The sequence below is a fragment of the Mixophyes fleayi genome, chromosome 3 (genome assembly GCF_038048845.1).
Source record: "Mixophyes fleayi isolate aMixFle1 chromosome 3, aMixFle1.hap1, whole genome shotgun sequence".
NCBI lineage: Eukaryota > Metazoa > Chordata > Amphibia > Anura > Limnodynastidae > Mixophyes > Mixophyes fleayi.
In genome coordinates this window covers 300,253,770-300,280,893 of record NC_134404.1, presented here as the reverse complement: position 1 = coordinate 300,280,893, position 27,124 = coordinate 300,253,770, and the positions used below count along the sequence as shown (strand labels likewise).

General features: G+C 38.8%; 1 protein-coding gene across 1 annotated transcript in view; it reads right to left on the bottom strand.

Annotated features, from left to right (window-relative positions):
- Positions 1-635: 635 nt before the first annotated feature.
- B3GNT2 (UDP-GlcNAc:betaGal beta-1,3-N-acetylglucosaminyltransferase 2) overlaps positions 636-27,124 on the bottom strand; it is a 36,931-nt gene continuing 10,442 nt past the window's right edge. Inside the window, exon 2 of the mRNA XM_075203879.1 lies at positions 636-5,172. Coding sequence (XP_075059980.1) covers positions 3,970-5,163 — 1,194 coding nt within the window. The 5' untranslated portion in view covers positions 5,164-5,172 and the 3' untranslated portion in view covers positions 636-3,969. The remainder of the gene's footprint in view (positions 5,173-27,124) is intronic.

Here is a 27,124-nt window from a genome sequence, read left to right as displayed (position 1 = left end):
CTCTCTGTCTGTATGTGTTACCCAGTATTGTTTTATTAATGTTTGTTCCCAATTGTAAAGCGCTACGGAATTTGCTGGCACTATATAAATGTTGATGATGAACTAGACTACACGTCTGAAAAGTGGAGATGTTGCATATAGCAACCAATCACATTCCAGCTGTCACTTTAAAGAATGCACTAAACCCGCATATTAGTAAATATACCCCCTGGAGTCTAGAGCCCTCAAAAAAGGAGAAAGTTGGAATTATTTGTTGGTTTTAAATATAACAAATTTCAGAATAGCATCTCTGGGAAAGGGGGAGTGGGTAGGGGTCAGTCAATTGTGTTTAGGTCTAAGGGCATTGTTGGCTCTTTCAATAGTTGTTTTGATATTGTGAAGCAGAAAGGGATGGTGCAAGTGTCTGAACGAATATAAAACTTAAAGCTCCACCTATATGTTCTTTCACAGACAAGTATCATAGTTTGAATATTGCATTACTTTGACTATACAGGTGAAGTGTCACAGGTTACCTGCTCTGGGCACAAGAGACAGAGATCAAATACACAATGCCACACTGCAGGTCATTCCCATACCAGGTATAACAAGACCAAATATAAATACAATGTTTGACTTCAGCGGGGAGAAAAAATAAATAAATAAAAAATTAGCCTTTATTAACTAAGTTCCAACTCAAGATTACAGCCAATTAATGGTTTGTTTAATATTCAACTGAAAACATTGTGTACAAATAATGTTATACACACATATAGGAAACTGGTTTTTACATTTCAATAAATAAAACACAGGTATTGCTAACTAAAAAGACATCAGGAGCCAACATTTAAACATTTTTATTTTTATAATCAGGGGAACAAGGAGGCGGTGGGACTAACATGAATCCTTCAAGTTTCAGAATTATAACTTCATTTTATTAAAAAAAAAAAAAAAAAAACCTTCTAGGAAAGTGCAATAAAATATGTGAAAAATAATAATATGGACACAGACTATTATAAAACAAATATATACCCTAAACCCTGTTTTTTAATGAGCTCAGTAGTTATAATAAAAACACACTGTACACAAAAAAAATACTTTGACGGAAAGTGATTGCTACTCACAAAAAGAATATCTTTTGGAAGTTGTAAAAACAAAAATCAAAAGAGAACTTTTTCTCCATAATGGACAAACGAGAACACAAAAACCTCCTGCATCCTATTGTACATTGTATAGCTTATGAATTAGGAAACATCATGGACTACCATGGAAGCTTTCTGCAAAATAACAGCAATTCAGTCTGGATAGAAAAATAGATATTTGTTAAAAATGCATGTTTTGACAGTATAATAAATATACATTTTCATGTGATATAACATAGTCATTTAGATAAATATTGTGTAGCAAGCAACATCTACCCCTGCCGATTCCATGAACCAATATACATTCTACAGACAAATATGCCACTACATTTAAATAAAATGTTAAGTATAGTGTACTTGTTTCAGGTTTGTTTGTTTCTTTTTTTAATCGGTTGTCCACTTTTGTATAAGCTGCAATCTTTAGGTGCTCTCTTCAAGTATCCAATAATAAAATCTCAGGTCATAGTATGTCCCCATCTGGATCGATTCAATAGTTCATAAAAGAACCTATTCTATAAAATTCATCCAGCTACCATTTGCTACTTTGGGGGGGGGTTAGCAAGACATAAGGGGTGTTTCCCACCACTTATATTGAACATCCCTTCTTTAATTAGTATTCATGCCCTTGTAAACATAATGTTCACCACATGTAAACCAGTTTCTTTTAAAATAAATTTTATTTGGACCTGATTCATAACCACTTTCTATGACAACAGAATAGAGCACTGCTTTCCATATTTTGGAGATAAATGCATGAAATACATAGAACTGGATAATCCATAATGTACATTCATGCTAAACTTTTTTTGTGTGATGCATCTCAAATAAAACCCAACTAGGACAACAAATAACCGACTTAGGCAGGCATCAGAAAAAGCACAATCTCCCTTCATTCTATTAGGAAGGATTTTGGGAGATTTCCACGACCTAAAAACGTTATTGTGCGTGTTCTGATGATTGTAGAGGAGCTTTGCTACCCTGAGTTTCTTCATTTGATGATGTATGTTCCATCTCCATGCAGTCTTATGTGAACACATAATACAGATCTCTGTGTGTGTAGCAGGTTACAACAACTCCTATGATAACTTCCACTTCCTTCTGTATTTCTTGCATTCACCCATGTGCAACAAAATGTAAAAGCAGTCCGCTGAGTAGGTGGGAATGAGTCCTTCTATACAGAAGGCGTGGAATTAATTTGAGGTGCATCATAGTGAAGGATTTAGTGGAATCGATATGCTAAAGACACAAAATGCATAGTCTATTAGATTGTCCTCTTTACTGACTAGTGAGATTGGTCCCCGATTATTAAAGGAACATGATAATCCCAAATCAGCTTCTTAAAGATACTAACCCAATTATCAGGAAATATAATATAGTTCGGGGACTGTACACTTATTAAGTGGCTATGCTAACCCTAAATAATGTACAGATTTAATTTATGAATTGCTTTTGTTAACTACAGACCAACAACTAAGGTTGGAATTCAATTCTTGGCGATGTGCCAAGAAGTGGCTCTGGAATGGTCTGTAAAGGCACTCCGTGTATCTTCCCCAATTTTTCCTGCACCTCTTAGGAGGTGCACAGGAAAATCAACGATGGTATGGATAACGTAGAACCCAGAAATGAGTGTATCGGCACATGGCACATGTCTCAAACAGAGCTTTGCACAGAATTTAATTCTTCCATAAGATTTAGATATTAAATATTTTGGGGCCTCTTGAAATTTGGATGATCAGAGGTATTATCACTTAAGGGTGTGCAAACAAGCAGATTTATGGTCATTCTTCAAGACAGAAGCCTATATTGTTGAAAAGGATATGAAAAATGGCTATTTAAATGCCCTGTAAAAAAACAACAACAAACCCAGTAGAAATTCCCCAGGAATAACAAACAGGTGGCTTAAACAAGACAACACAGGGTATTTTGGCTACAGAGGCAATATGCACTGCCTGCCATTTTACACCCAGGGTGTGCAGGTCACTAGATTATATTGATATGTTCTAACACTTCCCATTAAACATTAGACAAGTACACTTATAAAGGCCACTGGTGAAGAACTGGATCAAGTTATCATGCTACAAGGGTGATCAAAACACTATCTACACCTTTTGTGGATAGCATGCACATTGCAAACTTAATTCCCACGATACCCCTGGCTAGTAAGGGTGCTACTGAAGTAAGATGCACCAGAATGCAATTTTATCCACCCCCCAAAAAAATGAAATAAAAATAAAATGTGCTTCTTAAAAGTAACAGTTGGTGATATAACACAGGGAAACATTTATATGAACAAATGCAAAGTCATAAGCATTGCCTCACGGGGCATAATCACATGTTTTAACAAGACCCAGCTGTGCATATAAGAAAGCACATATGCCACTTTAAATAAAGCAGTAGGTTATAGATATACTGCAGTAAGGACGTCCAAACTCACGAAATATGAGTAGTCTTCAAATCCTACCGCTTCTCAGCAATTGGACCAGATAAGAGTTGACCAGACTTTGATCCCATTAAAATGCATATGCTATACATATATATAATTTTTTTTAAATGTGCGTGTTTAAAAGCTTCTGAAAAATATGTTTATACAATTTATTTTCAAGACATAATTTAAGACTGACTACTTCAAGAACAAGAAAAACAAATGAAATAGAAAATACAAAACAAAGCTCAAAAACACACATGAAAACAATATCTATTTACAGACTTCAGGCTAGCAAAGACTGGATTCAGTCAGTCTCTGGAAACATTCAGTGTGACGTGTACTAACAGCACAAGTCCTCACAACATCAGCAGTGCAAAAATATAAATCATTCTGCAAGGCATAGACCTTATCCACGTAGTCCCTCTCCTAACAGTTTAAACTAGAGTCTTGCAACCGGGACCAAATCTTAATCATTTCTTGAGGCTTTCTAGGATGGACTAAAATTAAGTTTGAATAGGAACAAATGTTATTCTTGTGTTTCTCCTCTATATCAAATGTCTTGAATCCCTTGTGTTTCTCTGGAGCAAGCCCAAGTTTCTGAAGGCACATTCCAGTATATACATCATCAATGGGAAACAGGAGGACCTTGGATGTGGCATTGTGAAGTCTTAGTGCCAGATTACCAGAATACAGGAAGCCTCCACCCCCAGCATACGGTGGGTAAGAACCTTCATATATGCTCTCAGGAATGTAGTATTTCAGTTTCTTGTCTCTATGTGGTCCAGCATCTTTGATCACATCCCCAATAAATAAGTTTTTGGCTTTTTCTGCAGACAACGTCTTCAAGTAATCCAGGATCTGATGGGTATTCACAAAAACATCATCATCTCCTTTAAAGATAAACTGGACATCTGCACAAGAGTGACTGACCCACTTCAGGAAGAGAACTTCTTTCAAAGTCAAATTAAAGAAAGTGTCCCTATAATTCCAAAGGAGGATGTCATTATACCTCTCACTTTCATATTTAACCAGAGCAGAAAGATTGGGGTGATTATCTTCTGTTGGAGTCTCTCCCAGAAGGAACACCCTAACAACGGTCATGTTATGTACTTTCAGTTCTTTCCCCCAGGACTCCCGTATGGCTTGCCTTCTATCAAACTGTGGCGTAAGGGACTTGATGGCCAGCAGTAAGAATGGCTTGTCTTTACACTTATCTGGCTGGTCAAACACCAGTGAATAATTCTTACATCTTAAATAAAAAAGGAAGTCTTTAAATCTATCTGGTAAGTTCTCAAAGTCCTTTATTTCGGACTGAAGAACTGCGTCCATTTCACACGAGTTTAGAAGACTCGCATTGGAAGCCACCATCTCCTCCACTGTAACATTGTTTAGCATATTCAGTATTGGATTATACAATCTATCCAGTTTTTGCTGTTCTCTATTCCAATAGGCACTGCTAGCCGTGTGTTCCCTCCAGAATTTACCATGGGGTAGGAGAAGCTGTCCTTTTCCACTTTTGTCTTGGCTGTCGCTCTTCGATACCTCGACGATTACATAAATGAAGAAATTGACCATCATTAAGATCCCCACCAGTTTTAATCTTCTCCTTCCAATACTCATTTCTCATACCTGCCAAGAGAGGGGGGAAACAAAACAGAAAATCAGATAACTAGTATAAAGAGCAAATACTTTTGGTGCTCATTTTCCTCTTAATTAAAATAGGATCATAACAGATTCTTAACGGACTGCATGAAAACAAGAATGTAAATCAGCATTGCTTTGTGTTCATCTGGCAATAAACATTTAGTGTGTGGATTTAAGAAATGCTATAGCACAATCTGTTTTACAGAACTGATTCATAAAGACAATAGCGTCCGGTAAGGCTGGGGGAAAAGAGAAATAAGACAACAACAACTTACTCTGTTCAGACCAGAGGCTGTAATCTGCTTCATAACAGAGAAGTGAGGGAAGCAGCCAATATAAGTGTCAAACATGCATGGAATTTATTACATCAGTACATGAGCTGTTTATAGTAATCTCGTGTACTGTAAAAGGGGGCTCTTTAATCTCAGTTTAATGCTATAAATCAATGCAAGGGGATAACATGTCACTAAGTTAGACCTGTGGATGACGCATATTTACGTATTACGCTGCACATTGGCCTACGCTGTAAGTGTGGCATACCAATTTCATCAATGGATCCACTCTTGAGGTAGATGAAGGGAATGCCAGGGGGAAGGGTCATCACCATTTAGGTAGTGGATGGGAATCAAATTCAAGTACATACGGTATTGAGGAAATCCCACTCCCATAGTTCATGGACATTAAAACAAACCTCTACAATACGGTCCTCACTGATCAGCTCAGCCTCAATCAAAAACATAGCTTAGCATTTATACAGCAATCCTTCCATAAGAGCAGATGTGCCTGCAATGCATTCTCCAACAGTACTGCAGAAAAAGGAGTCTTAAAGATCAGAATAAAGCAGTGTGAAAATTCACGGATGCAACCATGCCGAACAATTTAATTGCATGGCCTGTAGAGGGTGATCTGCGATATTCATATAGCCAGGGGAGTAGTTACCATAGATGCAAATTAAGCACAAGCCTAGGGTTGTTCAGTAAAAGCAGCTCATAAATGCTTCAAAAATAATTTATTTCTATATTGAATAACAGCCATGAATGCTTCAGGAACAAACATCACAAAATAGAGATCTTATTCATGACGCATAGGACAGAGCCACACATATACCCAACAATCTCTGGACACAACCCCTGATAAAAAGCCCTCAAAATCTTTTGTCCCGTTCCCGAGAGAGAGTACTCACAACTGTATAGTCTTTCCATGCATGTCAAAATCGTAAGACGAGTGAAATTGCTTACTGAACACTGCCATATTTTTATGCCAGTCAGGTGCCATCACTAGTAAAATAAATTGTCCTGCTAGTAGCAATATGTGATAAAGTCGTCACAGAGCAAGGCATTTCCATCGTCATACAATTTGCTATTTTCATTCAGCTCTCAGCACACACAGGCCACCTGAAGACATTATCCTGACGGCTCCTTTTCAGCAAAGGCAGATGATGTACAAATCATTAAACAGAAAGGTATCACGATCTCATATATACGGACTCCTTATACAATTGTACTGTAACTTAAAGGGACAGCATCAACAAAATAAAGTTAAAAAAAAAATTTCATAGTTAATTGTGGCTTTCCTAGAGCTGCACTATTTGAATAAAGGTCTGATTACAGTCTCCACCATAGGTTGCCTACCTCACTGACTCCTGCAGAAGCAGACTACACAGAAGCCAGCGATTGCAGGAGCTTTGGGAACGGCAGGTGAGAGCAGGGCCTCTGCGCTGGGGGTAGGAGGGTGGTGGTGGAGCTGAACATCAGCATGGTATGGATACCAATCTGCATGCAATGCATGGCCCTAGCAGTCACAGGGATGGCTTATGAATCTCCATAACAAGGATCATTATGATATCACCTGAGAAGATCAAAGGTACTACATTTTGCACAAAATGCAGCATTTATATGAAATATAAAGCGATAATGTCTTTTAAGCAGCAGAACGCTCTACAAGTCACCTAAAACTGAGAATGTACAGATTTTAATTTAGGAACAGATGATTTTATTACATTTTATCTTTTTTTACCTCCTAAACACCTAGGACATAAAGAGAAATGGTGTTTAAACAACAACTGAGCACAACAACTGATATGCAAGAAACACAGAGGTGCGGTTGACACCACAATCTTCCTGCATCAGAGTGACAGGAGCCTCACATCCCACTTGTTGGGAACCCTGCTACTTCCTCTGTCTGTGTCTCTATTCACCTCCCCACATCATGGGACTGTACCTGTTCCACGTAGCCAAGTAACGGAACACGAGTAGTAAATGTCACGGAATCCCTCAAGGTGGGCACACATCTCCTGAAACACTCTGGTCTGCTATTATTTTGAGGATCTGATTGGCTTTGTTGTTAAATGCCCCCCACCTACTTTCAAACTGGGGGACACCCAAAGAGCAAGAAGACAGATAACAAAGCAGCAGACAGTAAAGCAATCTATAGAGCATGTGAATACAAACAGCTATACAAACCAGATTTCAGACAAAGGACTAGGAAACCAATGACACAATGGGGATTTTGAGTGCTGCATTTTTCTAACCAGAAACTTGCAGCATTCAGAAGTGGTCACAAACTTGTCTAGTGATCTTCAGAAAATACTACTTCTGACTAATGACATTTACATGGCAACATTTGAGTCACTGGGTTTTTAGAGCACGACGTGGCTTGTGCAGACACAGAACTTTCACCACAGGACAGGATTTTCTGCTCGGCGTGGTTAGAATGCTACAGCTCATGCATAATTCATAGTGCTCTGATAATGTCAGAGCACATGTGTGCTAATCCACGCTGTACATGGATGCAGGTCTGCGTAATTGTGGTCTTTTTTTTAATCAGTTAAGTGAATATATTCAAATTTTTCATGCACCTTAATCATGGTTGCCTACTCTCTCAGAATGTCTAAGAGACTCCTGAATTTGTAGGCGCTCTCCTGGAAGAGCAGTATTACCTCCTGCATCTATACACTTCTATTGTGAAGTGGGTGGGTGGGTGAGGGGGGGCGGTCGCTATTGACGCAATTCACAGCAAGTCGCGTCATCCTAGCATTGCTCCCAACTGTATTATCCTGCAAATTGCAGCATTAGAACAGCAGGGGGGCGGGGCATAAACGAACGATTCGAGCTGCCACACCCACTCATCACAGTTATCTTGTTGGCAAGTATGACCTTAATATGCACAGGCAAGACTATCGAGGTAGCCACAGTGTTTTGATATACACATCAAGTGACTGTGCAAATGACATCCACTGAAACAATGTAAAGCCTTAGGCTGGGTTTACACTACAGAAAATTTCTCCAAAGCGATTTAGTTAATGATTTTACCAACGACTGAAAGTCTCGATCAGCATGACGATTCATGTGTACACACTATACACATTTTACAAGATTTACCTTCAGATTTGTGCTCGTCATCTGTCATACCCATCGGCTGAAAAGATCATAATTCTAAACTCTATGGAGATCGGACTACTCTGATGGTCGTGCATGCATATACACTGCAGAATTTGCCCAACATAGTTCCTTGGCTACGTGTTGCTAATGGTCATCATCATTTATCTTTACAACAGCCCTCCAGTACCTGTGAGAAATATGCCTTCTAAGATTCGTAACCGATATGACTCCACGTCTAATTATGCTGCTCTACAGGCACACAAAACTTACGTGAACAGTACTGTATTTAACTAACGCTTGGCTATTCCCATTCCACCTATCCATAAAAGTCATAAACTCTAAAAGATACACAAGATGTAGATGCATTTTGTTGCTCAAGTGCAGCAGGAAACCACATATATTTTACACTACAAAATGGACTTCCTTTAAATTGAGCCCAGAATATGCAGAGAGGCTTTATTCTCAAAACAATACTACCATTGAGGTAGGTGCTTCTGTTGGCATATTAACATACCTGGTGAACTGACCCGGCTCTCATATTCTACATAACCATATGTACCTTCTGGAATCCGCCCAGTGTACTGGTTTCCCCACAGCGATCTCTGCATCTGATAGCACAGAGAGCAGAGTCACAATGGCAGAGTAAGATAACAATGGGAACCATACAGGTGCTGCATCACCCTGGTTACTTGAATGACTGACTGTTAATCTCCTCTCTATGCCATCAGAGGTGGAGGACTGGCACTTCAGTAAGTAACAGTGGGTCATCCATAGAGCCTGACAAAGGGCAAAAAATAAAAAGGGGGGGGGGGGTCAGTTTCTAGTTACAGATGTGAGTGTCAAAAGCCAATTTCTTGTTTGCCATAAATTCATTCAGTGGTCAAAGTAGAAATGTAGAAGTGGCGTTCTGGAGATAATCAGGTGAAAACCCGGTAGTGTGCGCCCAGCCTTGGAGAGAACTGTTACTGCCTCAGTGAAAACACCTGTCACTTCAGTAGTGAGAAAGCAAATAAAAAGGTTGAAACTTAAACATTTTTTTAATTATTTTTTTTTATTATTTTTTTTATTATTTCCTTCCCTAATTGAGGTGCCATCACAAACTATCCACATGTGTGTGAACCGAACAGTCTTTTAACCGAACAGTCTTTTGCCGAGAAAACTGCAGTCCAATCACTAAAACCTAGGCTTATGTACTGGGAGGACATAAGACTAATAAAATAAGTGTATTTTGCACATTTTTGGAATAATTTAATAAATATTATTTCTTTATGTCGTGCCTTCCACCCAGTAGGTCCCAAAGCACTTTATATTGTGCAGAGGGTGAGGAAGCCACATTGGGCTTCAATTCTTTACCACACATAGGTCCATTTTTTATTGGAAGCTAGTTAACCTACTAGTATGTTTTGGACAGGAGTAGGAGGAAATAGGAGTCCCCAAAAGAAACCTACGCAAATATACAAACTCCACACAGATAGGACCATGGTGGGAATTAAATCCATAACCCCAGCAATGTGTCTGCAATGCTAAACACTGTGCTCTTTGGAACCCTAGTTTTATTTATTATTTTCAGTTTTAAAAATATTAACAGGAACGATTTTTTTATTTATTTATTTTAAAAAAAAAATAAAAAAAAAAAATCAGAGTTTTTCAGTGATATTTATCAGTGCTTGGATACATTATCTTCACTTACCTCAGTATAAAGTGGCAACACGGTGGCTTAGTGGTTAGCACTTCTGACTAACAGCACTGGGGTCATGAGTTCAATCCTAACCATGGCCTTATCTGGGTGGAGTTTGTATGTTCTCCCTGTGGTTCCAATGGAGCAGGGATTGATGCGAGTTCTCTGTACAGCGCTGTGGAATTAGTGGCGCTATATAAATAGCCGATGATAGTATACTTTTATCGTCCTGCTAAAACAGCTTAACCAGCAGGAGATAATAAATGCCATATTGCCAGCCTTAACACAGGAAGCCTCTCTCCATTAACTACCAATGTGTAGAAAAATAAATATAATTTGACTTCACAGTAATATATATTTTATTCTTCACATGCCAATGGATGCAAAAACGCAAAAAGAAACTGTGGCCAAGTAAATGGAAATTTGAATAGTACTTTGACAAAAAACACAACAACAAATATCTATATCTATAACTATAAATATGCAGATATTAAATACGTGTTGTGCAAAATTGAACTTTGCACTCTTTTTGGCTCAGAAGAAACTAGTCTATTTTACGTATGCTTTTGATATGGTTACTAGGTTAAACATTTAAAGCTACATACATGAAATACACATGGCACTTGTCTGCACATCGATTTGTTCACATGAAACATTGTATGGTAGCAGTTTATGCTTGAAGACACCTAAAAATAGGGATCATTAATCCATATAAAGAATGGAAGACAATATTTTATGGAATAGCTTTTTAGGAATTTAAAAGGTGCAGCCTCAGTGTCTTGTTGTTATGGATAATGTGACCATGCCATGTTTTAGAGTATAATTATTTTGAACATATGCATCAAGTCAACATTACAGTATCACTGTTTATTTACACAGTACGTTTTTGGACTGTGGGAAGTACCCAAAGACCCCATCAACTTCACACAGGAAGCAATGCTAATCATTGTCCTTGTGTCTATGGATATTTGCATTTGTTTGCTGTTAATCTCTTAAATTACATACAAAAAAAATATAATACAAAAAAACAACAGCAGTCAGGGCTGCAAATAATAAATTTATCTAGATGGCAGCAATAATTTGAGACAATTGTGGTATCTTTCTCAAGTCCCGAGAGCCATCTTTTTGATCTTGGGCTAGAGAACACACACACACACTATCTCCATCTGTATCTATGTCTGATTGCTTAGTTAGTAAAGTTAATTTGTTTTCTTCCATTATTAGTACAAAAGCAAAATATGAAATTATGCATTTAACTATATACACCTCACCTGTAATTCTCAGCCATCCATATTATACCCTATTTTCCATTCTTTTACTATCCTAGGAGTACAGTTGAGTTTGTATATTCATCCTAGATCTCTGACCGCACTCATCCATTCTACACTTTTGCTCCCCATTTATTACTAATAATCTTCCTATTCTGGTCTCTACTCTGCATTCTCTATGTCATGTCTCTGCTAATCCGCCTTTAGCAACCTATTTTTTTCCCCTCCCATTTCACTATACTACATCCACACTATACTCCTTTTCATCTTCCATTTCCCTTAAAGACCTAACTCTTCCCTCTTCAGCCTGTATATCTTATATCCAATTCTACATTATAAACTTGGCTCCCTTTAGCCATCATCCCTACCCCTTCCACTTTACCTTACCATAAAATCATATTAGCACTACACTTCACGCTGGAACTCTGTCATCCCCTTGCCTTCTCATTTTCATCACAGCTCCCTCCAACAAAACCACATGGATCCCCCCCCCCACCTCCCTCAGACTAAATGGGGGACTCCACACACAAACCACCCTCTACCACAGCAAGTACATTAGTATTTCCATAAACATAATAAAGGAAAAGAAAGTGTGCTTAAATATCCTGTGACAAACACAGTTATATGCCAAGAATCCTCACAAAGCAGGTGGTATTAAAATCAGTACAAAACAGGTTATGTGCACTCAGTTTAGGCCCAAGATTAGCAGCTAATACCATACTACAACACTGTTACACCAACAGGAGTTTAGTCCACAAACTTCCTAGGGGGAATCTAAATTAATATTTAGGACACAAAACAAAAATATACTAAAAAAGGACATCATTCTGAAATTTTAGTTGATTTTCATTGTTTACCTTGCGTCCTGCATAAGTGCTGTAGAATTATCTGTAATTTTCTGTGAATTTCTGAGTACATTTTCCTTTGCAGGATTTCTAAGTTAGTATGCTATCTTGGGCATCAAGTAATTGTTCAAACATTAGCTATATAACTTGGCTTTGACCCGACGGGAGTTTGTGTAACATCGGAGCGCATTACGTGAATGTCATGCTAAGCCCTTATACCTAGGAGAAGCTGATGCTCAAAATTGCACCATTGGCAAACAAACAAAAAACAAAAAAAAAAAAATAGGCAAAAAAAATAAACAAAAAACCTGCTGTGAAGAGATAGCTTTGCTCTACCTCCTGACAAAACGGGTTAGAAACAGAGGTTAACTGCACCACAAATAATATTTATTCTATTTTTAATGTGAGAAGTGCATCACAAGTTCTCAAAACAGGACATAACTTTATAGAACTTCACTAGCAGTCTTGCAATGTCAGACTGTATCCAGCACCGTTTGAACTTGAGAGCTGATAAACAAAATGAGCTGTGACCAGTGTTCTAGCTGGTTTGTCTCTGCAGGGCAAAGTCCAGATAGAATGAGATTAGTTGACGAATGCCTCATCGGAAGTAAATACCCAAAGCTTTAGATTCCTGCGTGTGTACCTGGTCTTACCAGCAATACGCTTAGATGAACCTGCAGTGTTCTTATGCTTTATGCAACCTAGACCTCTCAAGTTGAATGGCAAAATCACAAGATAGGTATTGTCTGCAGAGAAACCTTAGACATTAGACACTGCACCACCTGTACTTACAAGCATACCCAACAAACCAGCAACACCATGCTCTGAGCCCCTGCACAACAGGTTGGTCACATCCTACACACTGAGCTATAGCCCCAAAAGAACTATAGAGCGGGACAATTAGCTGACATGCCCCGCTACAACTACACCATGCTAGAAATATTTAGGAACTATAAACATTGCAAAAGCCATTTACACAGCCGCTTAACAAATGCTATAAACACCACAGAACTATAGACATTTGCAATACTGACAAGATAACTAAAAAATATATTGCTATAAGCCACCAGCTAAGAGTCTAAACCAGGGGTGTCCAACCTTTTAGCTTCCCTGGGCCACATTGGAAGACGACGAGTTGATTTGGGCCGCACATAAGATACACTAACAATAACGATAGCTGATCATCGAAAAAACTATGGAAAACATAGTTAACATATATACATATACACAATATATATATATATATATATATATATATATATATATATATATATATATATATATATATATATATATATATATATATATAAAAAAAAAAAAGATATAACACTTTTTTTTTCAAATCCCCCTATACTTACCTTTCAATCGCCCTGTTCAAAAAATCCTCTAGTTATTATACTATAATCACTTTTTGTATTGTTTCGATGCAATATCAATAAAGTGCATTTAAGCCAGGCATTGTATATCAGGGTGCCCTGACCAGGCCTGCGGTACCTGACATAAACACCACTGTGACCCCAAATTGTGACCTGTTTTGCTAATTACACCACTATGTTAGTTAAGGGATAACAACTTATAATGGGCCAAAGAGAGTACTATATAATGCCCCATTAGTAATACAAGTAGAAGTATGTAGTAGGAAGATAAGGTCCATGATGCTCCAGGACCAGGTGACTTTTATTCACTAATCGGCTTGTTCTCCTGTCCTCTTCTCTTCTTTTCTCCAATTCTGTGCTGCCGATTGTTCTTCTCGCGCGGGTGTCTCCTCTGTGCTGCGCTCCGCAATGGATGTCGGGCGTAATGACATCACGCCCAACATTCACTGCGAGCACCGCACGGAGGAGGAGACAAGGAAGGGAGCCGGAGTACCAGCTGACGTGACCGCAAGGCAAGTATTTTCTTTGCAGGATTTTATTTTTCCCATTAACAGTGCTGCCCCCTTGCCACAACCAAAACTCCTTCTGGGCCACATTTACAGGCATGCTGGGCCGCGGGTTGGACAACCCTGGTCTAAACTACTAAACAAAACTGCAGCATTTTTTTTTCCCTCTTCTATCTCTCCAGACACCCCATATTATTGACAAAGGTAAACAATACAACAAGATAACATCTATCAGAACCACCACCACCCCAACACCTGAACGGCTATTAGGAGAAGCACCCCCAAAATGTAAGCCCAAATCAGGTAAACCCAAAGAAGTAGCAAGTATTGTGAAAGAAAAAAAGATGGCTTTTAGGAAATATAAGCAGACTCAGAATAATGAAGACAAAGAGGTGTATCTTGCTAGAATGAAGGAAGCTAAGAAGGTAATCAGATATGCAAAGAGAATATGGCCCAGTCAGTGGGTAAAGGGGGAAAAAAAATTTTTCGGTATATAAACAAAGAAGAAAAATAAAAAGGAGGAATAAAAAGACTAAAAAGACAGAGCGAGAGTGTTGTTGAGGGATACAAGGTAATAGCATATCATCTTAATTATTGTTGCTCAGTATTCACTACAGAAAGAGCGAGGAAGGGACCACCGTTAAGTTGCAAGTATACTCATAGAAATGAGGTAGATACAAGTACATTTATAAAGGAGAAGGTCCTAACAGAGCTCTCAAAACTGTAAGTGGATAAATCAATGGGTCCAGATGGGATACATCCAAGGATACTAAAAGAGCTTAAAGGGGTATTGGTAACACCACTAACAGAATTATTCAGTCAGTCACTAGCTACCCGAGTAATTCCAGAGGATTGGAAAAGAGCGAATGTAGTTCCACTGCACAAAAGTATAAGCAAAGAAGAGGCAAGCAACTACTAACCAGTGAGCCTTACATTAGTAGTAGGACAATTGATTGAAACACTCTTAAGAAAAAGTTGTAGAATATCTCAAATCCAGTAACTTACAGGATCCCAAACAGCATGGATTTACTGGGGGGGAGATCATGTCAAACAAATCTTATTGACTTTTTTGACTGAGTGACTAAAGTTATAGATCAAGGACGTGCTGTAGATATAGCTTATCTAGATTTTAGTGAGGCTTTTGATACGGTCCCACATCGCAGACTGAATCCAGTTCCAAGCTTTCAAGTTTATTTAACAAAGATGATGGAATGGATAAGATCTTGGTTGCAGAATAGAAAACAGAGTAAATGTAGTACATTCACAGGAGGAAAAGGTTACCAGTGGAGTACTTGGACCAGTGCTTTTTAATATCTTTATTGGAGACATTGCAAATGGTATTTAAGGGAAAGTATGCCTTTTTGCAGATGACACAAAGATATGCAACAGGGTAGACACACAAGGAGTGGTAGAACAAATGATTGATAATCTAGGTAGATTACAGGAATGGTCAAGAGAGTGGCAACTACAGTTTAATGCCAAAAAATATAAAATCATGCACTTGGGTCTCAAAAACCCAAAGGCTAAATATAATATTAATGCCACTACAATGGAAAGTATTGAGGAGAAAAAGGGATCTAGGAGTCACTATGTCAAGTGATTTGAAGGCAAGTAATCAATGTAACAAAGGAATGAGAGAGACAAGTCAGATGCTTTGTTGCATAGTGAGAGGAATCAGTAGCAGAAAGAAGCAATAATGCCACTGTATAGGTCATTGGTACGGCCTCATCTAGAATACTGTGTTCACTTCTGGAGGCCATATCTCCAGAAGGATATAAATACATTAGAAACTGTACAAAGAAGGGCAACTAAAATGGTGCATGGTCTACAGCACAAAACTTACCCGGAAAGACTAAAAGAACTGCATATGTACAGTTTGGAGCAGAGAAGGGAAAGGGGGGACATGATAGAAACTTTCAAATATATCAAGTGTTTGAACAAGGTACAGGAAGGAAACATTCTTTAAAGGAAGAGAAGCACTAGAACATGAGGACATGCACTCACACTGGAGGGAAGTAGTTTGAGGAAATTTGAGGAAAAACTACTTCACAGAAAGGATAGTGAATAAGTAGAATAGCCTCTCATCAGATGTGGTAGATGATAATACAGTAGAGCAGTTTAAACACACTTGGGATAGACATAAGAATATTCTTATAAAGAATAAGGGATCAAATAAGGTTTAAGGTTACCATAGGTTAATAAAACAATGGGCAGACTAGATTGCCCAAGCGATTCATATCTCAGTACCTAGTCTTATCTCTCTGTACAGACACTAACCGATCACCTTATCAACAAACTGTGCCATGGAAATGCTAAACAAATTTCGACTTACAGGACGGGAACTCCTGCATCTTACCGAAAGGCAGCAAACACACAAGACAACCCAACTACCACAGGCGCAGATGGTAGAGATCCTTTTGAAACCAATTTGGCTGTGTGTCTGCATCATAGCCCACTAAGCATTTTCTACCATAGCATTCTATCAGGACCAATATGCAATATGTAGCACTTATCCTTATGTATCAAACCTCAATTGTCCTATAGATCGTAAGCTTGCAAGCAGAACCCTTGTACCTCTGTCTCTCTCCAATACCCAGTCTCATTTTATTACAGTGTAATTTTCAATTGTAAAGCACTACGGAATATGGTGGCACTATTTTATATAAGTAAATGTTAATAATGTGTTTTTACTATGCAAGCTTCCTCAAACATAAGCATAAGTGCCATTGATTTATTTGGCAGGTATAGTAGTTTGCAGCTATAGTTTGTTTTGTTTAATTTCAACCTAGAATCCACTTTAAAAGAAGAAGATTCTTCCTTTAGGGCTTTTCAATCCAAACACAGAAAAAGTACTTTACAGTGTCAAGAAGTTAAATAAAACTTTAAAAGTTGAAATCTGAAGGAAAAAAAAAAAAAAAAAAAAAAAAAAAAGGCAACAATTTTATTCCAGTGTTCTTTTAAAAGTAAATGTATGCTTTAAATTGCAAAGCATTGGATACTGTAGTCTGGCTAATACAGGCAAACTCATTCAGTGCACAACGCACACAGCTGTTAGTTCGAAACAGATCTATCATAGAATACTACTAGACAAGTAGAAAAGTAAAATAGAACACCACAATTGTATTTCAAGTTAAACATGTTCACCTTCAAGTAAAACATGCTGTTCTTCCCTAAACACTATTATCACACCCATTAGGTGTGGTGGGGTGTGACCATGTATAGCCAAAATAAAAAAAAAAGAAACAAGTTTGACATTGCAATCAAGTGGGGATAAGTGCTCCAGGTAATATATTACAGTCTAAGTTCCATAACACATACACACAAACCAGGGTTAATTTTGTCAGCAGCCAATCAATCTACCAGTATGTTTTTGGAGTGTGGTAGCACTCCACTTGGGCAGCACAGTGGCCTAGTGGTTAGCACTTCTGCCTCACAGCACTGGAGTCATGAGTTCGATTCCCGACCATGGCCTTATCTGTGTGGAGTTTGTATGTTCTCCCTGTGTTTGCGTGGGTTTCCTCCGGGTGCTCTGGTTTCCTCACACACTCCAAAAACATACTGGTAGGTTAATTCACTGCTATCAAAAAATTGACCCTAGTCTCTCCCTCTCTGTCTGTCTGTGTTTGAGTGTGTGTCTACATTAGGGAATTTAGACTGTAAGCGCCAAATGGGCAGGGACTGATGTGAATGAGTTCTCTGCACAGCGGTGCGGAATTAGTGGCGCTATATAAATAAATGATGATGATGGTGATGGTAGAAAACCAGAGCACCCAGAGGAAACGCATGCAAGCACGGGGAGACCATACAAACTCCACACAGATAAGGCCCTGGTCAGGAATAAAACTAGTTGACCCCAGCACGATGGAGACAGACATGCTAAACACTGCGCCACTTAACATTAAGCGTGAACTACACTCATAGCTGTTGCAATGGCGTGGCAGTTCTGCCCAAACATGAAATTCAGTTTCCAGTAATCAAATACAGAGTTGTGTTTAGAAAGCAAATATAATCTCCAACAGTATTACTTCCCAGGCTCTGTATTGTTCCCCATTTCTTTATGCGATATAAAAAAAACAAACAGCTTTTATTTACAGTAGAACAGAAACATTATGATCAAGCCCTGTGTTCAAGACAAGCTGAGAAACATGGGGCCCATTGTGTATACACACTTTCATATAGCATTCGTTACAGCATATAAAAGGAAACTAAGTTCAAGAATGAAAAGTTAGGATGATCTGCATTCTGAGTTTGAATTTTTCTAATATATAGAACTTTTAACCAGAAGTACTGTGGTGTGTTCTTAGCGATCCAAGTCAACCACACAAATCTTATTCAAGATTCTAATTTTAGCAGGGACATCTTTTAGCTGTCGGGTCCAGTACCTGGGTTTCCCAGGAAGTTTCATATACATCTCTAGTAGTATCACTTATTAAAGTCACTATTCCATAACATTTTCCTTAAGCAAATGGATCAGATAAATTAAGAAAAGACATTAAGGATCAGAAGTCAATTCCTGATTTCAGAGCATATTTTTGCTGAAATGAAAAGAAAAAAAATCTACCTCCTAGTAAGAGCTTGAGATACACACATCTGTGGGAAAATCACCCATGCACAACTAATGATATTTACGCCTGTTTTCTAAGGAGGAAGCAGTATTTTCTAAACAACCTAAGCATTCAACTGCTCTGAAATGTATAGAAAGAGAAACAGGAACAAAATGATTGCAACTGTAGCGCATGCAGCCTCAAGCGTGGAGACACAGCTATGTCTGTCAGGAGCCATATCTTTTGTACCTGCTAGAGGCTACACACCAATTATGAGGACTGTCTGCAACCACTTCCGATTGGCTGATAATGAATTCACCCCTGGAGCAGGTGCTTTTTTTCATTGATCGTGCATACATAAGATTTTGTGGCAGTACAGTACAGAAATCAAAATATAAGAGGATTTTTATCGTAAATTAACCCGTACACGTGTCCAACACACTGAAGAACTTTCTGACTGACGTGTTCTCTCAAACGATTGTTTCTACGACTGAAGATCTGATCAGTCCGAAGATTCACCTTCAGATCTGTGCCCTTCATCTGGTCCACTAGTCTTCAGAGAATAACAGCACAATATTCATTCACTATTGTCACATGAATTAAAAACGCCTTGTTATAGCTATACACATGTCCTAACGAATTTCGTTCGCTTCTGTGACTCTGAATGGAAACATTCTGTCTCAGAACAAACAAATTAATTATTCCTTCTACAGCACTCTCAAGATTTATTCACCGGGACATTCGCTAGTATCGGCTTAAAAGAACACGACTCTGAGGAGCGTGAGCATGAGTGCATACACACTACATGATCGCTTGGAAAATGTTAAACAGTACGACCAACCAAATGAAACGATGATTGGCACTTTAGTGACACAATGATCTAAAGTCACCCCATACACACTCACACGATATCTGACCAAACGGTCGGATGTCAGCTGATTTGTAGGTTTTTCGTGTAATCATCAGGCCAGTGTGTACTTAGCCTTAGCATCAGGCCCAGAATGTTTATTTCCTCATAATCCAGACTGCTAATAAACCCTAATGAACATGAAAAGATTTTCTGACTGCATGACCTTATTCACGACCTAAAAGGAAGTACGGTTTTGAAAGTAACCTGTATATAAAAATTACAACAACGCTAGAGATTTCTCCAATTGAGGTAATCGACCGCTAGTATTAATGCACTACCAACTACATGCGAGTAACTTGCTACTTTCCCTATCTGGAGTCACAGGGACTATTCCATGCAGCCATATTTTTTCCACCAGTACCTCCACAGCATCACACAGCTCTGATCTGTATTAAAAATTAGAGCTCTGACAAGAAGAAGCAAGTTTGTAACATTTAGCAGGTAGGCCAGCTTTAAATGAACACCCTTTACCACCATGTAGTACATACCACCTCCCACTTTGGTCAATAGTTTCACTTGCAATAGTGATCTAGCTGTTGCCCATTACAGCAATACATTTTAGCATCACGTTGCATTTTCGTTGGACATAAGCGTTATTGGGGAGGAAGACAAAAGCATTCACAGAAGACAGAATAGTGGTAGATTCAGTGAAGCACAAGGTTCCATAGGACATTGCGGGATGTTTGGGTAATAAATAATCACACTTTTTTGCTCACAACTCTATCAAGAATGTTTTATGTACTGTAATACCCTAAAAATCACGCAGGAACACGTCACACACGAGGCTCCAACATGATTCCACACTTTAAGCACTAAACCACGCAATGGGAGGAGATTCAATCATGTATGCCTTCCGTTGTCATTCCAGTGTCAGCATGTCCTTTGTGTATTAGACTAGGTCAGGGGTAGGTAACCTGCAGCTCTCCAGGTGTTGTGAAACTACAAATCCCAGCATGCCTTGCCACCTATCTGCTGGTTATCTACTGGCAAAGCATGCTGATACTTGTAGTTTCACAAAACACCTAGAGAGCCGCAGGTTGCCTACCCCTGGACTAGGTACACTGAAGAATTTTCTACATCGATTTTACCAACGACTGAAGGTCTGATCGCTCGGACGATTCATGCATACACAACGACACGATTTACCTTCAGATCTGTGTTCTTCATCTGGTCCTCTAGTCTTTTAGAGAATGACAGCACAATAGTCACTTATTCATTCATTCCTGTCACACCGATTAACTGCCTTGTTATAGCTACCCACATGTCCTTACGAATTTCATTAGCTTCTGTGACTCTGTTTGTTCATTCTGAGACTGAATATTTCGTTTCAAACTGTTCCATCTAAAGCACACTCTACATTTAGTCACCAGGACATGTTCAATGCTGGCATCGGCTGTAAAAAAACCATGGGATATATCTACTAAACTGCGGGTTTGAAAAATTGGAGATGTTGCCTACAGCAACCAATCAGATTCTAGCTGTCATTTATTTAGTACATTCTACAAAGTGACAGCTAGAATCTGATTGGTTGCTATAGGCAACATCTCCACCTTTTTTTTTTTAAACTCGCAGTTTAGTAAATATACCCCCATGACTCTGTAAACTTTATGGAGATTGTGATCGTGAGTGCATACACACTACATGACCCGAAGGGGATTGGAACAAGATTATTAAACAGTACGACCAACCAAATGAAACGACAATAGGCACTTTGGAACGATTGTCATTCATTATGTGATTATACACACTAACGCAATGTGGCCAAGCAGTCGTTTAGCGGGCGATTGGCCAGATAATTGGCTGAAAAACTTCCAGTATGTGCCTAGCCTTAGTTTTGACTTCTGTCTTCTAGTGTTATTAAGAATTACATTTTTTATCTAAAAAACGAAAACAAAAAAAGAAACAAACATTTGTTTTCAGCTCCTTCCGCTATATAGCTGCGATGGGAAACTTGATACAATCCAGGGGCCACATGGACAGTCCTCTAACCTTCAAAAAAAAAAAAAAAAAAAAAGGCATAACCTTCTCTTAATCTCAGTTATAGGATAAAAACAGTCAAAGAGACACCTGTTTGTAAGAACATGTCAGAAGACATATTAATGTGAAATCAAAAAGTGTCACAAGGTATAACAAACAAATGTGACAATAAAGCAGGAAGGAGCTAGGGGCTATATGTAAAGACTCGGAGGGCCGCCTGTCGCACATCACTGATTTATGGACTCTTAAATTACTTAAGCGTCATCAAGTTCTTTAATTGCTCTCTGAAGGGTGCATTTTCCATTATTAGGTTGACAAGTGTTGTGTTTATTTCTTAAATACTTGCTCCGTATTCCTCTTTAAAGCAATCTAAGTTTCATACATTAAACCTTTCCAGCACGAAGTTGCTATTTGTGTAAATTCCATGCGAAGTCTAACACAAGCTGGAAGATTCACATGAAGGGTTTAAAGGCATGGTAATCCATTAGTTCATATTGCCACAGTATGTACCTTAAGAAGTTATAAATACTTGTACATCCTCCTCTTCCACTGTGACCGACACAGACACCCACACGAATGCTGGAGCTGAAAGTACTCTAAGGGAGCTCATACTTGCACCAACATAGATTACCAGTAGCAAGAGCTGCCTCTAGCTATCTCCTGACTTCATTTTCCAACATGCCCAATAATGATTGTGATGCCTGATGGGATCATTATCGCACAACTCATGTGGCAAATTGTGCCAAGTATTACTTAGCTGAATAATACAACCACAGTAATTATTGTGTTTGTTCTTATCCAAGCCTATTCAGAACTCTGTCTGCCATATTCAGTTGGTGAAAGATGGCATCATTAATGTTATGCTACAAAGGTAATCTTGTATCACTCTGCAGAAACTTAAAGATGCAACTAACAGGTGTTATGTCCGTATCCATCACTTGCAATAAAGATTCTCCGATGCGATCACTGTGGTTCCAAAGCACAAAAGATTTATTCACAATAGTATTATAAGACAAAGTCATCCATGCATACGCATATATAACTCAAGCTTCTATCAGAACGCTCTGGATTCCAAAAGCCAGAGGAGAACAATTTATACACAGTACAGTTGTAAAAAGCAGCGACATCAAAAAGATACACAGTTACAGTATTAAGGTCTTCATTGATCAGTCACAGGGTTGGTGGATTCCTCTGGTCATTGTTCCTTGAGATTGGCAGGTGTCATTATTCAGATTCCTGCCTCTAGACCTGTATAAACTGGTTTGTAGCATCCCTGTGAACTGACTATTTGGTGTATGAAAAGGAAAAAAAAAAAAGCAATATTATTTATAACTAGCATTCACAAGGTGCGAACGCCACATAAATATCACCAAAAACGTGCTCATGCAATTGCAAACAGAATGAGACCAAACTGGATATAATATATTGGAAACATGAATTAGCGTTTCCACCAAATTTTATATTAACTAAAATAAATAGATTAAACTTATTTGCTAAAATAATTATTCGATTGCATACTAATCACATCCAATAATAGTGTACAGAAAATATTGATTACCACTTTCATCTAATTATTAAACTTCAACACAGGCTTGTGGAATCCTAGGTAACAAAACTAAGAAAGAAACAGACAATGAACAGACTGGTGGAATCCAACACACAGTCATTCAGTGCAAATGTGAATGGAGGACCGTTACCTACGGCAGATACTCCTAGTGCCTGCTAAACCTCAAGAGTTTTTTCTGTTTCTCAGTATACTGAGAGTTAGCAACAAGTGTGTACATGTGGGCTTAGATTCCCATTTATACTGAATCTATTAGCGTTGGCTAAAGAGCAGACCTGCTGCTGTCACATGTGACTATGCCCTTATGGAAAATAAAGAAAGCAATGCTATAGCTGTAATTAAATATTAGTTACATTTGGGAGGCCACAGGCAAACACAGGTGGTTTTCCAGACGCTTGGCTTTAGAAAGGGAGTCACAAAGTAATATGTGATCTAACCACAAACAAGTCTCCCGCATACAGAAGCAGCTACTAAGAGTGTTTGCATCGGTCACACCGACTCCACTCACTGCAGCAGGGAAACGGTTTGAAAGTATGTCTGGCATGTGATTCTCCCCCAGCCCGGCCTGCGTCAAAGGAAGCCTCAGCAAGTCATTGGCAGCTGCTGCTGTGTGAAATTGGGAACTCTAACAGAGCATGAAACAAACCGCAGTACTTCATTCCTCTAGGTAGAACTAGAGAGGGTTCCACAGCAGAGAGGGACCAGGGCAAACAAGCATGGACCCATAATGCTACAACTGCACCAGAAATAAGGCGAAAGTCACCTAGGAAACGTAAAACAAAGATTAGAAAAAGTTAAATGTACAAAAATGTAATAAAATGTTAAATAAAAGATTAAAAGGCATAAACTGTTCATTTGACACTAATGAACTCCAACCTCTCCCCTAAATCACTCTTTTCCACCATTATCCCCCTAAGCTCCAGAAGCATAATAGATATGTAACAGGTGCATATCTTAATTGCAACTAGAGCCACGATAGCTCAACCCTGGGGAGGTAGGGGGGGGGGCGGGGGAAGTGACCCATTCATCCCTTCCCATGATCATGACATGAAACCCATTGGGTTTAAATATTCAACCTCTGCACCACCCCCTTGAATAAGTGGAATCAATGATTCATCTACTTCTCTAAGCATGTAGCCTCGCTGTGCTCCCCCACATCAACATAGTGATTATTACAGTACTATATATTACCTAGCCTCTGCACTCATTCTCACCTCCTCATTAAAGATTTATTTTAAGCAATACTATATTGTATTGCCCCCAAGCCTTCCCCTTTTATGCACCACCTTCATATCAGATATTGTTTTTTCAAAGTGCTTGTATTAGATTTCAATAAAAATGTTTTTTTTGTTGTTTTTTTTTTTTTTTTTTAAAGATTAGGTTCACCCAGTGTTTCACATTAAGAAACTGCACAGGCACATACATTATTTGCTTTCTACATCTACTTTAATCAGATAAAAATAAATAAATAAGATCAAATTTGGGAAATTTCTTGAGGCCAATGTTCCTTAAAACACAAGCAGGATGTTTATGGTTAACACCATCGCTTATTTCTGTACTGTAATTGTGGTATTTCTGCGTATAAACATCTTGTGGCTAATTGAATCTGCCTCTTCTACTGAAGACAAGGTCTTGTAGTTTATTTAATACAAACACTGAGTGGTTCCTAGAAGTCAGTGGACCACATGACTAATGCGTGGCAGAGGGGGTTTCCGGGCAACTGGAAATACTCCTACGTGGGGGGAGATTTTCAAGTAAAATGTTTTTAAAATCCAGGTATCTATAGATTCATAAATTACATATAGGACATTTCCAAAACCTGTTTCTTTAAGAAGAAAAAAAATACCTATAAATAAAAAATAATTGTAAATAATATTTCTAAATAATTTTGGACCAATATGCAAGAAACCAAAATTTCTTTGGAACTGTGACTGGCAGCGCACAGTAAGTGAGGTTAAAGTCCTTTAGCTAACTCTGTGGCTGAAAGTTCACAAAGACCATTGTAAAACCAGTTATTCTTACATAAACCACTCTTTAGCACCTTACATTAACCTATTGCCATCAAACTTTGGTCAATTCTTTCGCTGGAATGGGTAGGAAAAAGGTCATCACTAATCAAATTACCACTTGTCCTGTTAATCTGGTTCAAAATTATGGTAAAATAAGTATTGTAAGTAAAATAAAGATTTTGGGTGGAAAGAAGGGTGATGCGCCTGGCAAAACTGGGGCACTAATCACGCATTGTCACACTAAAGCAAACACTCCATTTTAGTGAAATTCACGAGAGGAGACATCACCAATGGCCATGGTAGCCCTCCTCCCCCATGGTAACATCCAAAGGATGTCTCTAGTTTGCCCACAGAAACACAGAATTTGACGGCAGATGAGAACCACTTGGCCCATCTAGCCTGCCCATTTTTTAACCTATGGTAACCTCAAACCTTATTTAATCCTTTCAGGGGCACACGGAGAATTGTCGGGGGGGGGGGGGAGGGGTTTCCCATCCGACCCCTCCCCCCCCCCAAAAAAAACAACCCGCGCGAGAGTTACTGCGCATGCGCAGCAGCTCCATTTAGGCAGCGCTGTCCTATACAGCAGCCACGGCGCTGCTGTCAAAGAAGCGTCCGCGGCGGTGCTGTATACACTACAGAACCGCCGCGGACGCTTCTTTGCCAGCGCCGCGGCTGCTGTATAAGACAGTGCCGCTATAGTGGCCATTTAGTTAGCGCAGGGGGGGGGGGGGGTTTCTGGAGACTCAGAAACCCCCCCTGCATGCGCCACTGCCTTTATAAGAATACCTTTATGTCTATTCCAAGCATGTTTAAACTGCTCTACTGTACTAGCCTCTACCACATCTGATGGGAGGCTATTCCACTTATCCACTACCCTTTCTGTGAAGTAATTTTTCTTTAAATTTACTCTGAACCTACTTCCCTCTAGTGTCAGTATGTCCTCGTGTTCAAATACTTCTCTTCCTTTGAAGAATGCTTCCCACGTGTTCCTTGTTAAAGCCCTTGATATATTGAAAAGTTTCAATCATGTGCCCCCTTTCCCTTCTCTGCGCCAAACTATACATATTAAGATTTATTAGTTTATCTGGGTAAGTTTTGTGCTGTAGGCCATGGACCATTTTAGTTGCCCTTCTTTGTAGTCTCTAATGTGTTTATATCCTTCTATAGATATGGCCTCCCGAACTGAACACAGTATTCTAGATGAGGCCGTACCAATGACCTATACAGTGGTATTATTACTTCTTTCTGTTACCGATTCCTCTCCCTATGCAACAAAGCATCTGACTTGCCTATCTCATTGCTTACCTGTCTTTAAGTCACCTGAAATAATGACTCCTAGATCGCTTTCGTCCTCAGTAGTTTCCCTTATAGTGCTGTTCATACTAAAAAACCCAAAGGCTTAATAAAGACCCAAATTGTAAAGCGCTACGGAATATGTTGGCGCTATATAAATAAATGATGATGAAATTCATGATTTTGCATTTTTTTGGCATTAAACTGTAGGTGCCACACTATGGACCATTCCTATAGTCTACCTAGATCATCAATCATTTGTTTTACCCCTCCTGGTGTGTCTACATGGTTGCATATATTTGTGTCCTCTGCAAATACTTTCCCTTCAATACCATTTGCAATGTCACCAATAAAGATGTTAAAAAGCACTGGTCCAAGTGCAGATCCCTGGGGTACTCAACTGGTAACCTTCCACTCCATTTACTAGAACTCTGTTTTCTATACTGCAACCAAAATCTTATTCATTCAACCATCTTAGAATCCAATCCCAAGCTTTCAAGTTAATTTAACAGTCTGCAGAGTGGGACAGTGTCAAAAATCTTACTAAAATCTAGATAAGCTCCATCAACATCCCCCCTCCTTGA